This window comes from Oncorhynchus masou, chromosome 8 (genome assembly GCF_036934945.1).
Source record: "Oncorhynchus masou masou isolate Uvic2021 chromosome 8, UVic_Omas_1.1, whole genome shotgun sequence".
In the NCBI taxonomy this organism is placed as follows: domain Eukaryota; kingdom Metazoa; phylum Chordata; class Actinopteri; order Salmoniformes; family Salmonidae; genus Oncorhynchus; species Oncorhynchus masou.
Window position 1 is genome coordinate 45929138 of NC_088219.1, and position 24379 is coordinate 45953516.

At 43.3% G+C, this 24379-nt stretch overlaps 1 protein-coding gene across 3 annotated transcripts; it reads left to right on the top strand.

The window, feature by feature from the left end:
- Window positions 1-1710: 1710 nt before the first annotated feature.
- Window positions 1711-13924, top strand: LOC135544745 (LIM/homeobox protein Lhx2-like). Of its 3 annotated transcripts, XM_064972608.1 has the most exons (6): window positions 1711-2245; window positions 2562-2724; window positions 3899-4101; window positions 4625-5010; window positions 9321-9523; window positions 11796-13924. In XM_064972608.1, exons 2-6 carry the CDS (start codon window positions 2605-2607, stop codon window positions 12090-12092), a joined length of 1209 nt encoding a protein of 402 aa, XP_064828680.1. In that variant the 5' UTR covers window positions 1711-2245; window positions 2562-2604; the 3' UTR covers window positions 12093-13924. The 3 variants fall into 3 exon arrangements, with proteins under 3 accessions (XP_064828680.1, XP_064828678.1, XP_064828679.1); XM_064972606.1 differs by lacking the exon at window positions 1711-2245 and having other exon boundaries at window positions 2518-2724; window positions 4628-5010; XM_064972607.1 differs by lacking the exon at window positions 1711-2245 and having other exon boundaries at window positions 2542-2724.
- Window positions 13925-24379: the final 10455 nt, after the last annotated feature.

The following is a 24379-nucleotide window of genomic DNA, read 5'->3' on the forward strand; positions in this document are numbered from 1 at the left end:
TTTACCGGATGTTAGCAGAGTGATGGCTTTTCGGGCCTTCCTCTGTCATGTTGTTTCTATTGAGGATTATTGCAGTGACATTAACATGCAATAGGCTTATAGGCAATGTTCATTTGCATACTGATTTACCAATGTAAATTATAATTTAAAAAACTAAAACACGTTTTTAATTTCGATGCCTCATTTGGCCATGAGTCCCAAAAAGATCACCAATGTAGCCACTCTGACAGATGAAGAAATATGGAGGTAAAACCAGTGTAAAGCAACGCTCAATGGCTGTTATTACATGGATTAAACAAAGTATTCTGCTATAGCCCCCGCGCTGGTGGTAAAATGTCTGGGGTGACAGAGAGCCCTGTCCCCCGCGGCCGAAGGCGTTGTTCTTTGTTGGAGTTTAGTCACGACTGTAGCGAAGGCGCTGGTCCAGGCATTGTTGTCCAATTTGCTGGTCGGGGTTGCTAACAGATGGTACAGAAGTCAGCGGCTGCAGCGAGAGGATGACGTTGCTAAGAGGTGCAGTGAGGTAATGGGAGACCTGTGATTTGTTCACCTGTCACTTTCCCTTTGTTGAGATGTATGGTGCTCCACGGTGGAGTCAGACACTGGCCGTTGGTCTGGGTTGTAGTCTGCCCTATAGTTTCATTTCGATTTTTGAATCAGTCTTCTATCACACAATCAAAGGTACAAATTGGAATAATTATTTAAAGTAATTAAAACAACAATGGTGCTATTAATAATGTAGCGGTAATTTCAATTACAATGACATAACAAGACAAGCACACACACACACACACTGTCCACGGCCCTGTGCCAGCCATGCTATAATGCACTTACTGTCCAAGATGATAAACTCAGAAAGCGTGATAACATCCAATTTGAATCAGTCTTCTGGATTCAAATTCAATCAGTAGGATTGATATGAACTCACTGTAAACAGTATTCTATTCGTTTCAGTCAAATACAATTGTTCGTAAGGCTATTTCTAGACTAGTTAGACCCCTCATATGCCTCTAGTGTAGTTAGACAAAGACACAAATGGGAGTGTGATTGAATTCTAACATCTATAAATGACAAATATGTATAGCCTTTGGTTTAGTGTATCGTTATGGTGGTATACACATTGGCAGCTATACGAGCTGAATTGCAGTGTACAGTCCATATCTAAACAAATAATTAAATAAACAAAACGTTTCTTCTGTAAGTGTGGATACCATGCTGCAAATATGTGTTCTGGCATCACACAATTTCCAATAAGTGAACGAGACATCACCATAATATTTTACGCGCAAAATACCTGTTTTGAATAGGTTATTCATGTTCGCTAACTTGTATTCAATGTAAATGTAACCATTAGTCTAAACGTTTTGAGATTAAATATCATGAAATGACAAGTTTTTGAAAATGGTCAAAACATAGCAATAATCCTTATCCTATTATAGAAATCATAATAAAGGTTTCCTACTCATCGATGCCACCACATAGGCTGTTTTCAAAAGAAGAATTTGCTTTATCGATCCAGTCGCTTTTGATTCAACCGCTCGAGCTACGGTACATTGTAATACAGATCATTTTGGTGACATTTGTAAACCAATGAACGACTGAAAGTGCCACGTGACGTAGTCTACGAGTCCCGGTAGAAAGGCGCGGAGTGCAGCTATAGGTACGGAGGTGCCAAGCAAAACGAAGCTGAGACCGCTTCCGAGAGTCTTGACAAGGGATTTGTACACATCGAATCAATAGTCATCTCCTCCCCATAAATTGCACACACACATAGGGCTCAGTGCTCGCCTTGCCGAAGAGCTTGATACCCGTAGGAAAACAATGTATGTTTTGCAATAGCCCTTGGACTCGAACAATTGTGTGTTTTTATGCATTCGTTCGTCGTCTTTGCTATTATTTTATTCTCGATTGATATTCGTTTTGGGTGTTTTGCGTCAGCATCCACGTGTAGCATTGAACGTCGCTGTTGTGATTCGAGGCTTGGAGCAACTCAAGAGTGGAGGCCAGGATACCAACCACAAGTCATCTACAATTCTGCCGTGTTTTTAGTTTTTCCCCTCCTTTCTCGGTTGTTTCTGGAATACGTATTTACTCCATCATTTAGTCCTAATGCAAGTTGAACGTTTGCAGTAGCTCTCGACCACTTTTGCCTGAAGACAGGGAGAAAATGGTGCATTTTTGTGCATCCTGAAATCTGCCTATTGAGAGAGATTATTTGATTCCGAATTTACTTTGTGGTTTGCTGGTATGTTTATTTAATTCTTCTCATCTATTGGTTGTAAATAGAAGGCTATTTTGTATTTGATCACGTGTTCAAATATGGTGTAAACTACAGCCTATACGCCATATAGAAAACGTAATATTTACTATAATCATGTCTGAAATTAAAGGACTATATTTGAATACGAATCAAAATCACAGTGTTGGAAAGGAAAATATGTTTTTCGTAGCCTACTATCTTTATTGGCTTGGATTTTTTGACATCCTAAACCAATAGATGGGAGCCATTCACTTTAAATGCATGGGCGAGATTTGCGTCTCATGGAAGTTTTGGCTTGCAGATCTGAGGGAGCCGCTTGCAAGTGTAGCTCTCCAGCCTCCACGATGCTCTTCCACGGGCTGCTCGGAGGCGAGATGCAGGGGGTTATCTACGAGATGGGCCGGAGGGCGAAGGGCGATTGTACCGCCATCAGTTCGGCTATAGACATGGGAGAAACCGAGACGGTGGGTAAATGCTCTATTAAAGAAGGACCCGTGCTGTTCAGACATGTGGAAGCACAAATAAAGCGTTCATTTCGAGGGACTACGGTCAGAAAGTAAACTCCGATTCAAATATATTTATTTATAAGCTAGAAAGCAGTACATTGCTTGCATGTTAGCGTTCACATTTGCGTAAACTAATTATTCATGGGCTACTGGCTACTATTTCGTATTCCTACGAAACAACATGTTACAATAACTTTCGAATTTTATTCACGAAGTTTCCTTTCAGATGCATGTAGACTACATAGGCCCACTTAGATAACAAAACAGATATATACAGTAAAAACTCAAAACATTTGATTTTACACTGCATGGTATGTCTGTTTGCCCGTTTTAAGGCCGTGCATGTTCATTCACAACCCAATAATTATTTCTAACAGATCATCTTGATCACTTTGATAGCCTATTTAGGTATGTTATCTCGGCCTATTGCTATAGCAGGATATAGGCAATCACTGTCATTGATAAGGGGAACCCAGCAAGGCACGAAACATATAGGCCTAATTTGTGAAACATAAACAGGCTTCTCGTTTTTTGTAAAAACAAACAAGTCGTTGTTCAATAGGCCAGCTCACGTCGATTGTCCACTAAAACACGTCTTAAAGTTGGACATGCTCATGTCCATTCAACTCTCCAATTGAAATATAACACATCCAAAGGAAAATACGTTTATTTCACAGAAACATTAGAATTTTAATGCTTAATCTGTGATGATTTTTTTATTCGTTTATTAGACCTAATCAAATACGTTTTGCAATATTTTGGTTGTCAACAAGATTTGTTAATTGATGATAATATTGAGTGTTTCACGTGAATTAATGCGCTTAGGAAACATATTTGAATTTGACATTTGCCTTTTATTTAGTTGTTATAATATATGTAGCGCAATGAAAAAAAAAGGTTTCTGGTGCATTTACATGTTATGCCTACCTGTTACGTCATGCCACATTTAGGTTCTATCTAGTGTTACCCTTTTATCTATCGCTGCAAAGTAGACAGAGGTATGAACAGGTATGGAATATGTGTGCGCACAATATTAACTGTTATACAGTATTGGCCTTGACATTTCTTGGTGGCATACTATCGAACGTGTTCTTATTGTAAACATAAAACTGATTTCCCTTTCCCTCTTCAGGGTATGAGGTCCATCAACAGCGACCGTGTGGCCTTATGCGCGGGCTGCGGGGGGAAGATATCTGACCGCTACTACTTGCTTGCGGTTGACAAACAGTGGCACATGCGCTGTCTCAAGTGCTGCGAGTGCAAACTCAACCTCGAGTCCGAGCTTACCTGTTTCAGTAAAGACGGCAGCATCTATTGCAAAGAAGATTACTACAGGTAACCATGATACAAGGCTACAGCTATAACAAAAACAACTGGCCAAGCAAGCATATAAACGAGAGATATCCAATTAGGCCTAGGCCTACAGCTAGTATTCTATCTAGGCTACTTATTACAAACACTTCAACTCCCCAGCTACTGCTACTCCATTGGTAGGCTAATCTTCCCCAAAACACGGTAGCTTGTTATCCATGCAGGCCATACATTATTTACAAATTACAACACATTAGCCAATATGCTACTATTCCATATCTCTGGTAGACCTATTCTTGTTTTTGATGCTCTACTTAGTCTAAACCAAAACATCATATTTTTAAGTGGCAAAATGACAAGAATGAAAAAAAACATGAAGATTTGAAGGCATTTAGCCTTTTACGCGTGATAATGAATATGCCTGTATTGATTAATAACAACTTTACATCAACGTTGTTCGTCAGAATGTGCACAAACTAAAGTTTGTTGACCCTGGATTGAATCTATATTCTGTACGTGTTTGTGTCATCCGCTCTCTTCTCCCAAGCAGGAGGTTTTCCGTCCAGAGGTGCGCCCGTTGCCATCTCGGGATCTCGGCGTCAGAGATGGTCATGCGGGCGAGGGACTTGGTCTATCACTTGAACTGTTTCACCTGTACAATCTGCAACAAAATGCTCACGACCGGAGACCACTTCGGTATGCGGGACAGTCTTGTGTACTGCCGGATCCACTTTGAGACACTCACACAAGGGGAATATCACGCGCATTTCAATCACTCGGGGGATGTAGACTCGGGCAAAGGACTTTGCGCGGGCAGCGCGGGAAACTCGCTGGGGCAGACCTACTACAACGGCGCCCGAACCGTGCAGAAAGGAAGGCCGAGGAAAAAGAAAAGTCCCGGGCCTGGAGCAGATGTGGTGGCTTACAACGCAGGTAGGACGAGTATGTACCGGTTAGCCATGAATGATTATGGTCATTTAAATCTACAGAAAGTGCCACGAAAAGAAAATCTCACAATTGTAGGACCTATTTTATTTCACAGTATGTGTGATATCTCTGTTGGAATGAAAGATAACGCGCAAAATAATGGATTGTTGGACTAATTTGAAATATTTTGGTTTGATGGAAATCGGCCCTTATTTCGACAGGCCTATTTTGTCTGCACCGTTTTGGGAAACATAGAATGTCGTTTTTGTCATTTTTAAACAAAGTTAATCAGTTTGATAAACTAAATGGTTACTTCTTATTTGTTATAATCAAAAATATTTTAGGCCTGACATGTTTTAAAACGGATCGATATGTATATGTTGATTTATTGAATAATTCACCTTTCTGAGACAGCGTAATATTAACAAGATTTAATGTTTGCTCATAGATGTTAGGGAAAAGTCAGAAGTTCAATGGAGGCCTCTGATGATTTGTGGAATGGGAGCGCTTGATCCACTTCCAATCTAATATATTTAGATAACATATCCTCAGAGAAATATGCAAGATGAACCTGCTTCTGAAGGTCTACCCAATTCTCCATGTCCTTCTGCATGTCCCATTATAGGCTACAGAGAGACGGCTTGCGTAATAACATCTCTTGAAACACTCCACTTCATTCTTTTTTTAAATGTTTCACTTTTCCCACTGAACATTTCATTTGCAAGCTCATACACGGTCAATTTAGTCTTGTAAAACCTATCTCAAAAGTTAGAGTAATAAAATATTTTTTAGAAGACGACAGAAGCAGACAAGTGAAAATAGTTCAGATGGGGGCTGATGACGTCTTGGTATTATGATTAGGCATTAATAAGCAATGTTTATACTTGTTATAGGCGTATTATCATTCCGATAATAATATGAGTAGGAGTAGGCAAGGATAGGCCCAATAAGGATAGAGCCAGATTGTATAAGCCTGTCGGTTTTTCGAGAGTAAAGGATTTAATGATACAATTTCAGGTCGCTATAGCTCCTTATTGTGGTGGCATATGGTGATTTGAATATGAAAGGCGAATGGCAGAACGCTTTAGTAAGCACGTGAGTTAAACATGAATGGCAGGGCTAATAGTTAAAAGATTAGGTCTGTTCTCTGCATTCTGCTTTGGGAAACGAGAATTTGGATTTTCGTTTCATAAACATTTTGAAATGTACCGTTTTGAGTGTGCTTCAATAACTATGAGCATGCAAATGTAATTACAATATTTATACATTATTGTCAAGGACTATTTCATAAACAACTTACTTTTTTTGACAGGGTTGTCTGGTAAATGGTTATACAAATGGGCAGGATTAATTGCACAATTTCCCTCCAAATCTAAAATAGCTAACATAAATAAACGACATATAAAAGAAGAAAGCCTAATTACATAAAATAAAATAAGGACTTTAATCTTAAACCAACTAATACTGTATATAGGCTTATACCTATCTTTCTTTGCATAATATTTTGCATTGTCCAAGACAACTTTTACCCACTTTTACAAAATCTCAAGTCTAATGAAATTCGAATTAAATTATAGCCTGCAGTGTTATACAATATTGAATAAGGCATCATGGAGAGGAACATGTTGCCTTTTCTTTAGTTCTACCTTTCTGTTTTGGAGCTTTGCTTCCACCCGAGGGCATTTGTTGACATTCCTTTCACTATCATCTGGATTTTCTATCAAACCCTGACTGCACTGCATAACACTGTGAAAATACATGCCAATTTTATCCATTATAATATATTCTGCAATCAATCAATCAAATGTATTTATAAAACCCTATATACATCAGCCAATGTCACAAAGTGCTATACAGAAACCCAGCCTAAAACCCCAAACAGCAAGCAATGCAGATGTAGAAGCACGGTGGTAAGGAAAAACTCCCTAGAAAGGCAGGAACCTAGGAAGAGACCTAGAGAGGAACCAGGCTCTGAGGGGTGGCCAGTCCTCTTCTGGCTGTGCCGGGTTGAGATTATAACAGTACATGGCCAAGATGTTCAAACATTCATAGATGACCAGCAGCGTCAAATAATAAGAATAACCACAGTGGTTGTAGAGGGTGCAACAGGTCAGCAACTCAGGAGTAAATGTAATTTGGCCTTTCATAGCCGAGCAATCAGAGTTAGAGGCAGCAAGTGCGGCAGAGAAAGAGATTCTAAAACAGCAGGTCTGGGACAGGTAGCACGTCCGGTGAACAAGTCAGGGTTCCATAGCCGCAGGCAGAACAGTTGAAACTGGAGCAGCAGCACGACCAGGTGGACTGGGGACGGCAAGGAGTCATCAGGCATGGTAGTCCCGAGGCAAGATCCCAGGGCTCAGGTCCTCTGGGCGAGGAGGGAGAGGGAGAATTAGAGGGAGCATACTTAAATTCACACAGGACACCGGATAAGACAGGAGAAATACTCCAGATATAACAGACTGACCCTAGCCACCCGAAACACATAAACTACTGCAGCATAAATACTGGAGGCTGAGACAGGAGGGGTCGGGAGACACCGTGGCCCCGGCCGACGATACCCCCAGACAGGGCCAACCAGGCAGGATATAACCCCACCCACTTTGCCAAAGCACAGCCCCAATACCACTAGAGGGATATCTTCAAACCACCAACTTACTACCCTGAGACATGGCTGAGTATAGCCCACAAAGATCTCCGCCACGGCACAACCCAAGGGGGGGCGCCAACCCAGACAGGATGATCACGTCAGTGACTCAACCCACTCCAGTGACGCACCCCTCCTGGGGACAGCATGGAAGAGCCCCAGTAAGCCAGTGACTCAGCCCCCGTAATAGGGGTAGAGGAGTGGAGCAGTGGAGAGAGCGGAACCAGCCAGGCAGAGACAGCAAGGGCTATTCGTCGCTCCAGTGCCTTTCCGTTCCCTGTTTGGTGAATTCCATAACTTTTGGCAAAAGTTTTTGACATGCAATTGACATTTGACATTTTTTTTAATCTCTTGAATATTTTGACATATGAATTTGTTGTCCCCGTTTTTTTAAGGAATTATTAGTAACACTTTAGAGTCATTATTCTAGTAAATACAATACTTACTGTACTTACAGAAGAAAAAAGGGAAAAAGTGAGTTCCAATAATGAGCAAATGCAATACTTTTAACACTGCACTACTTACAAAGTAATAAGAACACTTAAGGTAAAGTATTTGTTGTGTCCAGTCAATCTTTCGGGTTGACATTTTATTGATTAATTTAGGCATTTTCACTCAGTGTTGTGGGTATTTAGGAGTAATCACATTGATTCTTTTTGTATTCAGTTTTGCAACTAACATGCTTTCTAATTTAGAGCTTCCAGAGTACTTGTAGACTGTCAGATGTGTTGAAGGTGTTTTGCAGACAGTTTTGCCACTAACATGCTTTCTAATTTAGAGCTTCCAGAGTACTTGTAGACTGTCAGATGTGTTGAAGGTGTTTTGCAGACAGTTTTGCCACTAACATGCTTTCTAATTTCGAGCTTCCAGAGTACTTGTAGACTGTCAGATGTGTTGTAGGTGTTTTGCAGACAGTTTTGCCTCTAACATGCTTTCTAATTTCGAGCTTCCAGAGTACTTGTAGACTGTCAGATGTGTTGAAGGTGTTTTGTATTCAGTTTTGCCACTAACATGCTTTCTAATTTCGAGCTTCCAGAGTACTTGTAGACTGTCAGATGTGTTGTAGGTGTTTTGCAGACAGTTTTGCCCATGCTGTAAACTACAGAATGTAAACATATATGTCGTGCTCTTGCTTGATTCAATTTGATACAAAAGTTGTCATTATGAATTCATTGAAATTAGCACAATAGTTTATAGATATAGATAACTGTACTGTTACCAATAACAGTAATAGTAATAATGACAATAATATAATCTGATTAGCTAGAAAGAAAATATTCTAGTGCAATGATTGCTCTGTAAAATTACCCCTTTAATGCATCATTTGCTTATTTTGACTTACATTTTCAGTTGACATTTTAATCTCACTAGACTCAAAAATATTTCACTTTGATGAGTGTATCCGTTTAGCCTCCACTAACCACAACCTTGTAAAGTCCAGTCCGTCATGAGCTTTCCTATAAACAAATAAGACACGCGGTCTATCTACCATAGCGTTCACAACGGCAACAAAACAACACATTGGAATAGTCTGAATACGTAATCCCAATGATGACATGATTGTAACCATAAAATAAATTCCATGAAAATGGTCACCAAAGTATTGTGTCATATTGTATTGTATCATATCTTAAACAGAAACGAACCTGTGTGTGTTGTCCCTCCCCACCAGCATTAAGTTGCAGTGAGGATGGGGACCACCTGGACCGTGACTCCCACTACTCCTCCAGCTCCAAGTCCAAGCGCATGCGCACCTCCTTCAAACACCACCAACTGAGGACCATGAAGTCCTACTTTGCCATCAACCATAATCCAGACGCCAAAGACCTGAAACAGCTGGCCCAGAAGACGGGTCTCTCCAAACGCGTGCTGCAGGTGAGAAAGAAGATTCCCTTCATAAGGACAATTACTTACACACAGGTAAAGGTAACTGCCAAAATAGTGGCTACCATGCCTATGCCCCCATCCACAGGGCACGAGTGTCACTGAATGGTTTGATGAGCATGAAAACTATGTAATCCATATGCCATTGGCAACTCAGTCATCAGATCTCAACCCAATTTAACACTTATGTGAGATTCTGGAGCGGTGCCTCAGACAGGGTTTTCCACCACCATCGACAAAACACCAAATTATGGAATTTCTCATGGAAGAATGATGTCGCATCCCTCCAATAGAGTTCCAGAATCTATGCCAAGGTGCATTGAAGCTGGTCTGGCTTGTGGTGGCCCAACGCCCTGTTAAAACACTTTATGTTGGTGTTTCCTTTATTTTGGAAGTTACCTGTATGTTATTGTATATAGTCCACTTCTGGGCTCATATTGAACAAGTGTCTCAGAGTAGGATTATTTTGTCCTTTTAGATAATAATGAATAAGATTATATGGATAGGGGGGACCTGATCCTAGACCAGCAGTCCTACTCTGAGACAAATACTGGCACTGATGCTTATTTGGTAAGTGAAATCTGCATCGCATTTCACCAGTTACAAATACTGTAAATCATCATTTTTTTGCTCTGGTTATCTGTATTTTTCGGTTTAGTGCATCATTCCACCTAATTAAATATACCATTTTACTTTTTTATTACATCATTACAATCCAATGGAAGTCACTATATTAGCATTTTTTGCACTTCATATCCAATGGATCCTTAAGTGTCTAAAATGGATTGTGTATCTCAGCAAAGTTAGTATTTGGAAACAATGTCCAGTTAAACAAAATCAAAGCATGGAGTGCTGTTATAACTTGTCCATAGACTGCTTACAGGGAAAGGAAACAAAGTGATTTTGTAGTTTGGGTGAACTATCCCTTTAACTACTAACACTCAGCATTCACACAGAGGGAAAGTGATTAATCGGTGTAACAACAAAGGAATTCGTTTAGAGTAACAATGTTCCTTTTGGGAAACAGCTTGGATGCTAACGATGCAACTGACTGTAGGAACTACAAAAATAATTAACTTAAAGCTGCAACGTACATTTTTGGGAGACCCGACCAAATGTACATAAAAATGTGAGTTATAGATCTGTCATTCTCATTCTCATTGAAAGCAAGTCTAAGAAGCAGTAGATCTGTTCTATGTGGGCTATTTCCATGCCTCCCGTTCTTAAGTTTAGTTTTTGCGTCTTTGACTTTCGGTTTTGAACACCAGCCTAGAACAGCTGAAAATATATTTCACAGCGGTTTAGATGGCACAATGATTCTCTACACTCTACTTTTGTTTTTTCACATAAACTGAAATTAGATGAACAATTAGAATTTTATCAACTAGGAAATGGCGAAGCGATTTCTGTATAGTGCATCTTTAATGTTACACGAACTATGAAAGCTCTTGGGATACTAGGCCTTGTACAATAGTACTCGACTGTGTGGCAAATGGAAACAGTGGTTTATGCTTGTGAGGTTATTGTCAAGTGTTGTACATTGATGATGGTACCTGCAGCCCTTGTAGAAAAATGTATTTGTGTGGCTATGTACTCAGTATTTCAACAATTCCCTCATAGTTGTTTTACATGTAGTAGTAGTAAATAATGACAATATTTGAAATTGCATTCTTTGTATCTGTGGTAATAATGAACTTAATAATAGTGCAAAATGCCAGAGAAATCTATCAGGGAAGGTTTTGATTAGTATTGTTCAAGTGTTCAAGTGTTATGATTATCCCAAACAAATTGTAAATTGAAATGACCTACCTATTTCCATCCCGTTGAACATAATTTTCACAAGACTAAAAACATTTAGTCCTCACACAGTCAGTATAGATATCGCTTGATCTAAGTAATGAGCTATTTTATTTTTTTTTAAAGAAAGTGTCACCGAGTTATCATACCAACTGTTTAGCATTCGATATGGGAATTGAAAAACACGCAACGGACCATTTGCAAAAGTATAAACAACTGCAAATTATGTTTTTTTTAAAAACAGACAGGCGTAAAACACGGATTTAATGAACAAACTGAAGAAAAACAAAGCCGACTCTTTGCTTTGATGAATTCCATTTTCATGTTTGTCATTTTGATTTGAACCCCCCTCTCCTTAGGTATCTCTCTGTTTCTAAACCTTTCCCCCCAGAGCCCAGGCTTCGGTTCACCACACTTACACTATCTATTGAGCATTTTTTTCCCCTTTCTCTTTCTTTCTGTGAAGGTTTGGTTCCAAAACGCCCGGGCCAAGTTTCGACGGAACATTCTACATCAGGAGAGCACAGGACTGGACAAGCTGTTGGATGGGTCCACTCTATCAGGGGGGTCGCCTTCAGGCCCTCCCTCCGAGCTGTCCAACTCCTCAATGAGCCCCTCCAGTACCCATACCACCCTCACGGACATGACCAGCCCCTCTATGACACCGGCTAACTCTGTACTGACCGCCGTGCCGGGGGGCATGGACCTACATGACTCCATGAGTGTGAGCCCTTCCCAGACCACCCTTACCAGCCTTTTCTGATGTCACCCACCCCACCCGATCCGCCCATAAACCCATCCACCAGCTCATTCAAGAGGGAGTCACTTATATAAATGATATTCCCCCTGGACCTTGGACCTTAGGCTTCCACCCTGTCACTCCATCCTGACCATTCTGTTTCTAGGTAGGGACTTGTAAAAAAAGGTAAAAGCATTTGGGAGTGTAAAATGCAGTTGCAAAGTACTGTAGCAAGGTTATCCGGAAGACTCTAACGTGCCTTATACATTTTAATCACACTGCGGAATCCCTGATCTGAGAAATGTCTCATCCAGGTGGCATATTTCTTAAAAGATTTTGTTAAAGGACGGTTGCCCCACTGACAACTGCATTTGCTTAAGACATGGCCATCAAAGCTGATCTACTTTACAATTCAGTCTGTACAGAGTAAGGGTCAGATGTCAACAAGAAAATGTATATTGATAGATAGGGCATAGATGAGAATTAGAATTAAACTGATATAGTTAATATAAAGATATCACAGTCACTATCGTTTACTCAGACTTTGCTTTAATATTTTGTAACAATATACTGTCATACACAGAAATTAGATATAATATATATATTGATATATTGATTGATATTGATATATATTGATATCTGACTCATATCTGACTCTTTGCTGATTAAATTGCATTGATTCTATTTGCAGTCACCATTTAATATCTCAGTAACATATACATTTTAAGCAAAAATAGCTACAACATATCTAGTGCTTTTTGAGCATCTCACTCTTTGGATTATGAATTGATAGCAGAAACATATGGATTTAGATTGTGGAATAATGTCTGGCTATTTGAATATTGTCACATTCATCACTACATTTGTAGTTTGTTTCAGCACTTGTGTACCAGATGCACTTCCACACGGCAGTCACGCACACACGCTCACGCCATACTTACCTCAGTCTAAATGTCTTTCTATGTGCTTGTTTCTGAAAACCAGCACTCTGATTTTGGGTAGATACCAAGGTTATGGCTCTGTTTGCGTGGTATCACATTTTGCAATTCTAAAAGTCCAGACAATGTAGGAATTTAACACAAAATAAATCTATTTAAAACATAGATGCTGTATGGGAGCATCGAACAATGGTACCAGCAATCAAAAATAAATCCAAGACACCACTTCTAAATACTTATTTGGAATTGTCCCTACAAAACGGTTCCTTGTGGGGACCTGCCTGAATATTGGTGTTGGTACAGAGAAACTAATCAGGGATTTGTGAAGTTGGCAAATAAACCAACTTTACCTGGGTCCTGCTCATTAGGACCGTACAGTAGCAACATATTTTGTAATGGAAAACGTAAACGAGTGTTTCTTATTGGACAAATTCAGATAGTACTTCCTTGTTTCAAACAGTTTTCTTCCACTTGGTGCCTACTGAACATTAACCTGGAAGCTGATAGGACTATAAGGTTTCTGACATGGAGAATCAAGCTGCTTTCCTTCTGACTGTGATTACCTTCACTCATGAATGAGGATGTACACTTGTGTACATCGACAAATGTTGTTTTTTGATTCATCATCCCTTTAACCACAGTCTTTTCTTTGTTTGTCCTCCCATTCTTGTGCAGTTGCCCCCTTTTGATGTAATTAAGCATTAATTTATTTCAAAATGTAAAATGGTGAGCAAGACTTGACCTGGTCTCTGTTGGTTTTAAAAAAAAGTTACTACCTATAGGATATGATCATATGACAAAAGCACACATGTACTGTTGAAGTCGGAAGTTTACACACACTTAGGTTGGAGTCATTAAAACTTGTTTTTCAACCACTCCACAAATGTCTTGTTAACAAACTATAGTTTTGGCAAGTCGGTTAGGACATCTACAAGTCATTTTTCCAACAATTGTTTACAGACAGATTATTTCACTTATAACTCACTGTATCACAATTCCAGTGGGTCAGAAGTTTACATATACTAAGTTGACTGTGCCTTTAAACAGCGTGGAAAATTCCAGAAAATGATGTCATGACTTTAGAAGCGTCTGACATAATTTGAGTCAATTGGAGGTGTACCCGTGGATGTATTTCAAGGCCTACCTTCAATCTCAGTGCCTCTTTGCTTGACATCATGGGAAAATCAAAATAAATCAACCAAGACCTCAGAAAACAAATTGTAGACCTCCACAAGTCATCCTTTGGAGAAATTTCCAAATGCCTGAAGATACCACGTTCATCTGTACATACAATAGCACACAAGTATAAACACCATGGGACCACGCAGCTGTCATACCACTCAGGAAGTTGACGCTTTCTGTCTCCTAGAGATTAATGTACTTTGGTGCGAAAAGTGCTAATCAATCCCAGAACAACAGCCAAGGCCCTTGTGAAGATGCTGGAGGAAACAGGTACAAAAGTATCTATATCCACAGAAAAACGAGTCCTATATCAACATAACCTGAAAGGCTGCTCAGCAAGGAAGAAGCCACTGCTCCAAAACTGCCATAAAAAAGCCAAACTACGGTTTGCAACTGCACATGGGGACAAAGATCTTACTTTTGGGAGAAATGTCCTCTGGTCTGATGAACCAAATTGGAACTGTTTGGCCATAATGACCATCGTTATGTTTGGAGGAAAAAGGGGGAGGCTTGCAAGCCGAAGAACACCATCCCAACCGTGAATCACGGGGGTGGCAGCATCATGTGGTGGGGGTGCTTTGCTGCAGGAGGGACTGGTGCACTTCACAAAATAGATGGCATCATGAGGTAGGAAAATGATGTGGATATACGTATATTGAAGCAACAGCTCAACACAATAGATGGCATCATGACGATGGAAAATGATGTGGATATATTGAAGCAACATCTCAAGTCATCAGTCAGGAAGTTAAAGCTTGGTCGAAAATAAGTCATCCAAATGGACAATGACCCCAAGCTTACTTCAAATGTTGTGGCAAAATGGCTTAAGGATAACAAAGTCAAGGTATTGGAGTGGCCATCATGACCTTTTCTCTCAACCTGTGCAGCTACATTGTAAACTTTTATTCATAGGCTAGGTCATAGCAACCTCCAAATGGAAAATGAACCCAAACATACTTCCAAAGTTGTGGCAAAATGGCTTAAGGACAACAATGTCAAGGTATTGGAGTGGCCATCACAAAGCCCTGACCTCAATCCCATACAAAATTTGTGGGCAGAACTGAAAAAGCGTGTGCGAGCAAGGAGGCCTACAAACCTGTCTCCATTACACTAGCTCTGTCAGGAGGAATGGGCCAAAATTCACCCAACTTTTTTTGGAAGCTTGTTGAAGGTTACCTGAAATGTTTGACCCAAGTTAAACAATTTAAAGGCAATTCTACCAAATACTAATTGAGTGTATGTAAACTTCTGACCCACTGGGAATGTGATGAAAGAAATAAAAGCTGAAATAAATCACTCTCTATTATTCAGACATTTCACATTCTTAAAATAAAGTGGTGATCCCTAACTGACCTAAGACAGGGAATTTTTATTAGAATTAAATGTCAGGAATTGTGAAAAACTGATTTTAAATGTATTTGGCTAAGGTGTATGTAAACTTCCGACTTCAACTGTACGTATGCACACACACGACCACACGCACCCGTGCGTGCACACACACATACACACACACGATGCATGTGCACGAGCAATATGTGTTACATTTTCACATGGTACCAGCGTCATCCAAACCGGCTGAGTCGAATGACTGTTGTCTGAAAAATTTTCTCTTAAAAACGTATTCAAATAACTTTTGTAAAATAAATATAAACTGAAACTTTAACAGTCAAGCTTTTAAAAAAAAAAATCAAAAAAGAAAAAAAAGTTATCAGTTTTTGTCACGACTTCCGCCGAAGTCGGTTCCTCTCCTTGTTCGGGCGGCGACGTCAGCGGTCTTCCAGCCATCGCCGATCAACCTTTCATTTTCCATTTGTTTTGTCTTGTTTTCCCACACACCTGATTTACATTCCCTCATTACTTGTCGTGTATTTAACCCTCTGTTTTTCCCCTGGTCTGTGTGTGAAATTGTTTGTTGTAAAGTGTTTGTTTCTGACTGGTTCGCGACAGGTCATTTTGCACTCATATTTTGTTGTTCTGGGTGCCGTTGGTTTTGCATATTAAACTGCTTCGGTTATTACCCAGTACTGCTCTCCTGCGCCTGACTTACAGTTTTGAGGTATGGTAAACAGCAAATGGTCAAAAGTACAGGTAATTGCTAATGTACCACAATATATTAATCATAATAATAATCATAATAATAAGAATACACACAATTTTACTTACCTGGGGTCTATTAAGAAGTTCTAATATTATGGGAGGACTGTTTTTGGACTATTGGTTCTACTATACCTGGCAAGCTAAAATGTAAGATGGCGTTGATGGAGAAGGGCGACATTTTAACAGTTCCAACCTGTCTTTGCTATTTAGTGACTTTTTTCATGTTTATCTTTAATTTTGTACAGAGAGATACTTTATTTATATCTTTTCACATACGGCCAACAAGCTCTTCTGGCAGATTGACAGTTACTAACCTCGATTTCTACTTCAAATCCGACTTCAACTCCAACTCAGGTGTTCCCTTGTTCATACCAGACCCCATTCCTTTGTTTCATAGGCTACTAAAACGCTGTAGGCATAGACGCTAAGGACGCAACATGGTTCACCTGTGTCATGAAGAGGGCACGACAGCTCCTCTTCCCTCTCATGAGGCTGAAAATATTTGGTATGGGCCCTTGGATCCTCCAAAGTTTTACAGCTGCACCACCGAGAGCATCTTTATTTTTTTTTCTTCTTTAATTTACTATTATAATCTACATCCTGACCAGGTGCGATTTTAGCATATATATCTTGGTGGGGGAAAAAAAATGTTTAGGATGCAAGCCAGCAAAGCCACTACACAATACGTTAATTGCACTATAATGGTGACAAACGGTGCCCACAAACCTACATAAAGCTGTCCCAACAGCAGAGTCCTAAAAGTACTGCTACACCTCGCTATCAGCGAAACAATTCATTCATCCTCATTTACTGCCTTTAAAAAAACATGGCTGATATGGCTGACTTGCTTAAACAAATGTGGTTTCTACTGACAATTGAGATGTACAAACTATGGCATAAGGGGAAGACAAGCGGATAAGAGGCAATCTGTAATTTCGATTAAGACATTAATGAGCGAGCTAGGATAAACGTAGTCAGTATAATTATTTGTTCAGCACATTTGAAATGTACAGCGACAGAATTCAGAACCTTGGCCATTATTACAGTGTTCTCCCTTTACACCAAGTCAGAACCATAGGATAAATAAAGGGGGCGTATAATCAGATAATGAAAGTTCTTACAATTTTTGATAAAGACATTTCTCTAAAACAGGTTATAGGCTGCATTTGCACCACCAAGTCAAAACATTAGGCTAAATGAATAGGAGGAAATACATTATTAGGGTTAAGCACATGGCATACTAACAGCTTACTACACAACATACACTTAGTATTACTCTCTTAGCTACAGTATACATATCTCCCTGTCATATTACATAATTTATGCAGCAGCATACAATGCCTTTTTGGAGTCACCTTGTTGTCCTGTGCTCACTTGAACAGGAAGGTTGTAACGCTCGTTGTTGTTTGAAGAAGAAGTGAACCAAAGCGCAGCGTGTACGTGGTAATTCATTTAAACTGAACACTGAGACAAAATAACAAAATGGAACAAAACTAAACAATTCTGTGGGAAAAACACAGGTGGGAAAAAGCTGCCTAAGTATAATTCTCAATCAGAGACAACGATAGACAGCTGCTTCTGATTTAGTACCAGACCCGGCCAAACACAAAGAAATACAAAACATAGAAAATGAACATAGAATGCCCACCCAAATCACACCCTGACCAAACCAAAATAGAGACATAAAAAGCTCTCTAAGGTCAGGGCGTGACAGTACCGCCCCCCCTGGAGGCCGTCGTTGCTGGAGGCTCTGGACTGGAGGCCGTCGTTGCTGGAGGCTCCGGACTGGAGGCCGTCGTTGCTGGAGGCTTCGGACTGGAGAACGTCGCTGGAGGCTTCGTGCCATGTCTCACTACTGGAGGCTTCTTGCCATGTATCATCACTGGAGGCTTCGTGCCATGGATCATCACTGGGGGTGTTGTGCCATGGATCATCACTGGAGGCTTCTTGCCATGGATCATTACTGGAGGAAGGAGATGTATGGGCAGTCTGGTACGTGGAGCTGCCACAGGGCTCACCAGGCTGGGGAGACATACAGGAGAGTTAGTTCTAGGCTCAGGCACAGGGCTCACCAGACTGGAGAGACATACAGGAGGCCCTGTCCTAGGCAGAGACACCGGATACACTGGGCCGTGGAGGCGCACTGGGGGTCTCAAGCTAGGAGCCTGCACAACCCGTCCTGGCTGGATGGTTACTTTGGCCCAGCAAGTGCGGGGCGCAGGCACAGGACGCACTGGGCTGTGCAGATGCACTGGAGACACAGTACGCAGAGCCGGAGCAGGGTATCCTGGGCCGTAGAGACGTACTGGAGGTCTGGAGAGCAGGGCTGGCACAATCCGTCCTGGCTGGATAATCACCCTAGCCCGGCAGATGCGGGGAGCTGGGATGATGTGGGGAGCTGGCTAAGAACGCATACTGGAGACACCGTGCGCTCCACCGCATAACACAGTGCCTGATCAGTACGACGCCCGCCACGGTAAGCACGGGGAGTTGGCTCAGGTCTCCAACCTGACTCTGCCACACTCCCCTTGTGCCATCCCCCAAAACATTTTTGGAGCTGCCTCTCGGGATTCCTTGCCAGCCGTGTTCATCTCGCCAACTCCATCCTCCGGTATACTTCTATGCACTGCTTCATTGACTCCCAGGCGGGCTCTGGCACTCTCCCTGGGTCGACCGACCACCTCTTTACCTCCTCCCAGGTTGTCTCATACCTCTGACCATGCTGCTCCTCCTTACCACGCTGCTTGGTCCTTTGGTGGTGGGTAGTTCTGTAACGCTCGTCGTTGTATGAAGAAGGAGTGGACCAAAGCGCACGTGGTACGTGTTCATGATAATTTATTTAAACTGAACACTGAGACAAAATAACAACATGGAACAAAACGAAACAGTTCACAAAACAGAAAACAACTACCCACAAAACACAGGTGGGAAAAAGCTGCCTTAGTATGATTCTCAATCAGAGACAACAATAGATAGCTACCTGTTATGTACTTGAGTGAAGACCCAAAAGCGGTTTTAACAGAAAACAGAGTTCTTTAATAAAAAACAGGAATGGCATAAATCCTCTTCCAACGTAGTCAATGGAACAAAAGAACGTAGTATAATGCAGGATGCACCTGCCAGGCAGACTCCGACAGGATAGGACAAGGTGGAAGCAAACGGGACGACAGCTTGCTTCTGGTATCAAAAACACAAACAAGAATCAGACACTGAAAGTAGCAGGAACAGAGAGAGAAATAGAGACCTAATCAGAGGGGGAAGAGAGAACAGGTGGGGAAAGAGTGAATGAGCTAGTTAGGGGAAATGTAGAACAGCTGAAGAATGAGAGACAGAGAAGGTAACCTAAAAAGACCAGCAGAGAGAGACAGAGTGAAGAGAAAGGACAGGAACAGACATAACAAGACATGACAGTACCCCCCCCCACTCACCGAGCGCCTCCTGGCGCACTCGAGGAGGAAACCTGGCGGCAACGGAGGAAATCATCGATCAGCGAACGGTCCAGCACGTCCCGAGAGGGAACCCAACTCCTCTCCTCAGGACCGTACCCCTCCCAATCCACTAGGTACTGCTGACCACGGCCCCGAGGGCGCATGTCCAAAATCTTACGAACCCTGTAGATGGGTGCGCCCTCGACAAGGATGGGGGGGGAGGGACGAGCGGGGGCGCGAAGAACGGGCTTAACACAGGAGACATGGAAGACCGGGTGAACGCAACGAAGATAGCGGGAGAAGAAGTCGCACTGCGACAGGATTAATGACCTGAGAAATACGGAACGGACCAATGAACCGCGGGGCCAACTTGCGAGAAGCTGTCTTAAGGGGAAGGTTCTGAGTGGAGAGCCATACTCTCTGACCGCAACAGTATCTAGGACTCTTGGTCCTACGCTTATTAGCGGCCCTCACAGTCTGCGCCCTATTACGGCAAAGTGCCGACCTGACCCCCTTCCAGGTGCGCTCGCAACGCTGGACAAAAGCCTGAGCGGAGGGGACGCAGGACTCGGCGAGCTGAGATGAGAACAGCGGAGGCTGGTACCCGAGGCTACACTGAAAAGGGGATAGACCGGTAGCAGACGAGGGAAGCGAGTTGTGGGCGTACTCTGCCCAGGGGAGCTGTTCTGACCAAGACGCAGGGTTACGAAAAGAAAGGCTGCGTAAAATGCGACCAACAGTCTGATTGGCCCGTTCGGCTTGACCGTTAGACTGGGGATGAAAGCCGGACGAGAGACTGACGGAAGCCCCAATCAAACGGCAAAACTCCCTCCAAAATTGAGACGTGAACTGCGGGCCTCTGTCGGAAACGACGTCAGAAGGAAGGCCATGAATACGGAAAACATTCTCGATAATGATCTGAGCCGTCTCCTTAGCAGAAGGGAGCTTATCGAGAGGAATGAAATGAGCCGCCTTAGAGAATCTATCGACAACCGTAAGAATAACTGTCTTCCCCGCTGATGAAGGCAGTCCGGTGATAAAATCTAAAGCGATGTGAGACCACGGTCGAGAGGGAATGGGAAGCGGTCTGAGACGGCCGGCAGGAGGAGAGTTCCCAGATTTAGTCTGCGCGCAGACCGAACAAGCGGCGACAAATCGACGCGCGTCACGTTCCCGAGTGGGCCACCAGAAACGCTGGCGAATGGAAGCGAGCGTACCCCGAACGCCGGGGTGGCCGGCTAACTTGGCAGAGTGGGCCCACTGAAGAACGGCCGGACGAGTAGGAACGGGAACGAACAGAAGGTTCCTAGGGCAAGCTCGCGGCGACGGAGTGTGAGCGAGTGCTTGCTTTACCTGCCTCTCAATTCCCCAGACAGTCAACCCGACAACACGCCCGTCAGGGAGAATCCCCTCGGGGTCGGTGGAGACCTCAGAAGAACTGAAGAGACGAGATAAAGCATCAGGCTTGGTGTTTTTTGAGCCCGGACGATAAGAAATAACAAACTCGAAACGAGCGAAAAACAGAGCCCAACGAGCCTGACGCGCATTAAGTCGTTTGGCTGAACGGATGTACTCAAGGTTCCTATGGTCAGTCCAAACGACAAAAGGAACGGTCGCCCCCTCCAACCACTGTCGCCATTCGCCTAGGGCTAAGCGGATGGCGAGCAGTTCGCGATTACCAACATCATAGTTACGTTCTGACGGCGATAAGCGATGAGAGAAAAACGCGCAAGGATGGACCTTGCCGTCAGAGAGAGAGCGCTGAGAAAGAATGGCTCCCACGCCCACCTCTGACGCGTCAACCTCAACAACAAACTGTCTAGAGATGTCAGGTGTAACAAGAATAGGAGCGGATGTAAAACGATTCTTAAGAAGATCAAAAGCTCCCTGGGCGGAAACGGACCACTTAAAGCACGTCTTAACAGAAGTAAGGGCTGTGAGGGGAGCTGCCACCTGACCGAAATTACGGATGAAACGACGATAGAAATTAGCGAAGCCCAGAAAGCGCTGCAGCTCGACGCGTGACTTAGGAACGGGCCAATCAATGACAGCCTGGACCTTAGCGGGATCCATCTTAATGCCCTCAGCGGAAATAACGGAACCGAGAAAAGGGACAGAGGCGGCATGAAAAATGCACTTCTCAGCCTTCACATAAAGACAGTTCTCCAAAAGGCGCTGGAGGACGCGTCGCACATGCTGAACATGAATCGAGAGAGACGGAGAAAAAATCAGGATATCGTCCATGTAAACGAAAACAAAAATGTTCAGCATGTCTCTCAGGACGTCGTTAACTAGTGCCTGAAAGACAGCTGGAGCGTTAACGAGGCCGAAAGGAAGAACCCGGTATTCAAAGTGCCCTAACGGAGTGTTAAACGCCGTCTTCCACTCGTCCCCCTCCCTGATGCGCACGAGATGGTAGGCGTTACGAAGGTCCAATTTGGTGAAAAACCTGGCTCCCTGCAAGATCTCGAAGGCTGAAGACATAAGAGGAAGCGGATAACGATTCTTAACTGTTATGTCATTCAGCCCTCGATAATCCACGCATGGGCGCAGGGACCCGTCCTTCTTCTGAACAAAAAAAAACCCCGCTCCGGCGGGAGAGGAGGAGGAGACTATGGTACCGGCGTTGAGCGAAACCGACAAATAATCCTCGAGAGCCTTACGTTCGGGAGCCGACAGAGAGTATAATCTACCCCGGGGAGGAGTAGTTCCCGGAAGGAGATCAATACTACAGTCATACGACCGGTGTGGAGGGAGAGAAGTGGCCTTGGAACGACTGAACACCGTGCGCAGATCGTGATACTCCTCCGGCACCCCTGTCAAATCGCCAGGCTCCTCCTGTGAAGAAGAGACAGAGGAAACAGGAGGGATAGCAGACATTAAACAGGTCACATGACAAGAAACATTCCAGGATAGGATAGTATTACTAGACCAATTAATAGAAGGGTTATGGCGCACTAGCCAGGGATGACCCAAAACAACAGGTGTAAAAGGTGAACGAAAAATTAAAAAAGAAATGGTTTCGCTATGATTACCAGAGACAGTGAGGGTTAAAGGCAGCGTCTCACGCTGAATCTTGGGGAGAGAACTACCATCTAAAGCGAACAAGGCCGTGGGCTCCCTAACTGTCTGAGAGGAATGTCATGTTCCCGAGCCCAGGTCTCGTCCATAAAACAGCCCTCCGCCCCAGAGTCTATCAAGGCACTGCAGGAAGCAGATGAACCGGGCCAGCGGAGATGGACCGGAAAGGTAGTGCGTGATCCAGAAGGAGAGGCCTGAGTAGTTGCGCTCACCAGTAGCCCTCCCTTTACTGATGAGCTCTGGCTTTTACTGGACATGAGGTGACAAAATGACCAGCGGAGCCGCAGTAGAGACAGAGGCGATTGGTGATTCTCCGTTCCTTCTCCTTGGCCGAGATGCGGATACCCCCCAGCCGCATAGGCTCAGCATCCGAGCCGGCGGAGGAGGGTGGCAGTGATGCGGCAGGTGGCAGTTATGTGGAGAGGGGAGCAACGGAGAACGCGAGCTCCTTTCCACGAGCTCGGCGACGAAGATCAAACCGTCGCTCTATGCGAATAGCGAGAGCTATTAAGGAGTCCAGACAGGAAGGAACCTCCCGGGAGAGGATCTCATCCTTAACCTCGACGAGGAGACCCTCCAGAAAACGAGCGAGCAAAGCCGGCTCGTTCCAGTCACTAGAGGCAGCGAGAGTGCGAAACTCAATAGAATAATCCGTTATGGATCTATTCCCCTGACATAGGGAAGACAGGGCCCTGGAAGCCTCCTCGCCAAAAACAGAACGGTCAAAAACCCGTATCATCTCCTCCTTAAAGTCCTGATACTGGTTAATACACTCAGCCCTCGCCTCCCAGATTGCCGTGCCCCACTCACGCGCCCGTCCGGTAAGGAGAGAAATGACGTAGGCGATGCGGGCTGCGCTCCTGGAGTAAGTGTTGGGCTGGAGAGAGAACACCACATCACACTGAGTGAGGAATGAGCGGCACTCAGTGGGCTCCCCAGAGTAACACGGCGGGTTGTTGATCCTGGGCTCCGGAGACTCGGAAACCCTGGAAGTGGGCGGTGGATCGAGGCGGAGTTGGTGAACCTGTCTTGTGAGGTCGGAGACTTGGACGGCCAGGGTCTCAACGGCATGTCGAGCAGCAGACAATTCCTCCTCGTGTCTGCCTAGCATCGCTCCCTGGATCTCGACGGCGGAGTGAAAAGGGTCCGGAGCCGCTGGGTCCATTCTTGGTCTGATTCTTCTGTTATGTACTTGAGTGAAGACCCAAAAGCGGTTTTAACAGAAAACAGAGTTCTTTAATAAAAAACAGGAATGGCATAAATCCTCTTCCAACGTAGTCAATGGAACAAAAGAACGTAGTATAATGCAGGATGCACCTGCCAGGCAGACTCCGACAGGATAGGACAAGGTGGAAGCAAACGGGACGACAGCTTGCTTCTGGTATCAAAAACACAAACAAGAATCAGACACTGAAAGTAGCAGGAACAGAGAGAGAAATAGAGACCTAATCAGAGGGGGAAGAGAGAACAGGTGGGGAAAGAGTGAATGAGCTAGTTAGGGGAAATGTAGAACAGCTGAAGAATGAGAGACAGAGAAGGTAACCTAAAAAGACCAGCAGAGAGAGACAGAGTGAAGAGAAAGGAC

Coding starts and splice junctions, on each gene's coding strand:
- LOC135544745 (XM_064972606.1), top strand. CDS start 2,518: ATGCATGGGCGAGATTTGCGTCTCATGGAAGTTTTGGCTTGCAGATCT. Junction 4,102..4,627: donor TGCAAAGAAGATTACTACAG/GTAACCATGATA, acceptor TCTCCCAAGCAG/GAGGTTTTCCGTCCAGAGGT. Junction 9,524..11,795: donor TCTCCAAACGCGTGCTGCAG/GTGAGAAAGAAG, acceptor CTTTCTGTGAAG/GTTTGGTTCCAAAACGCCCG.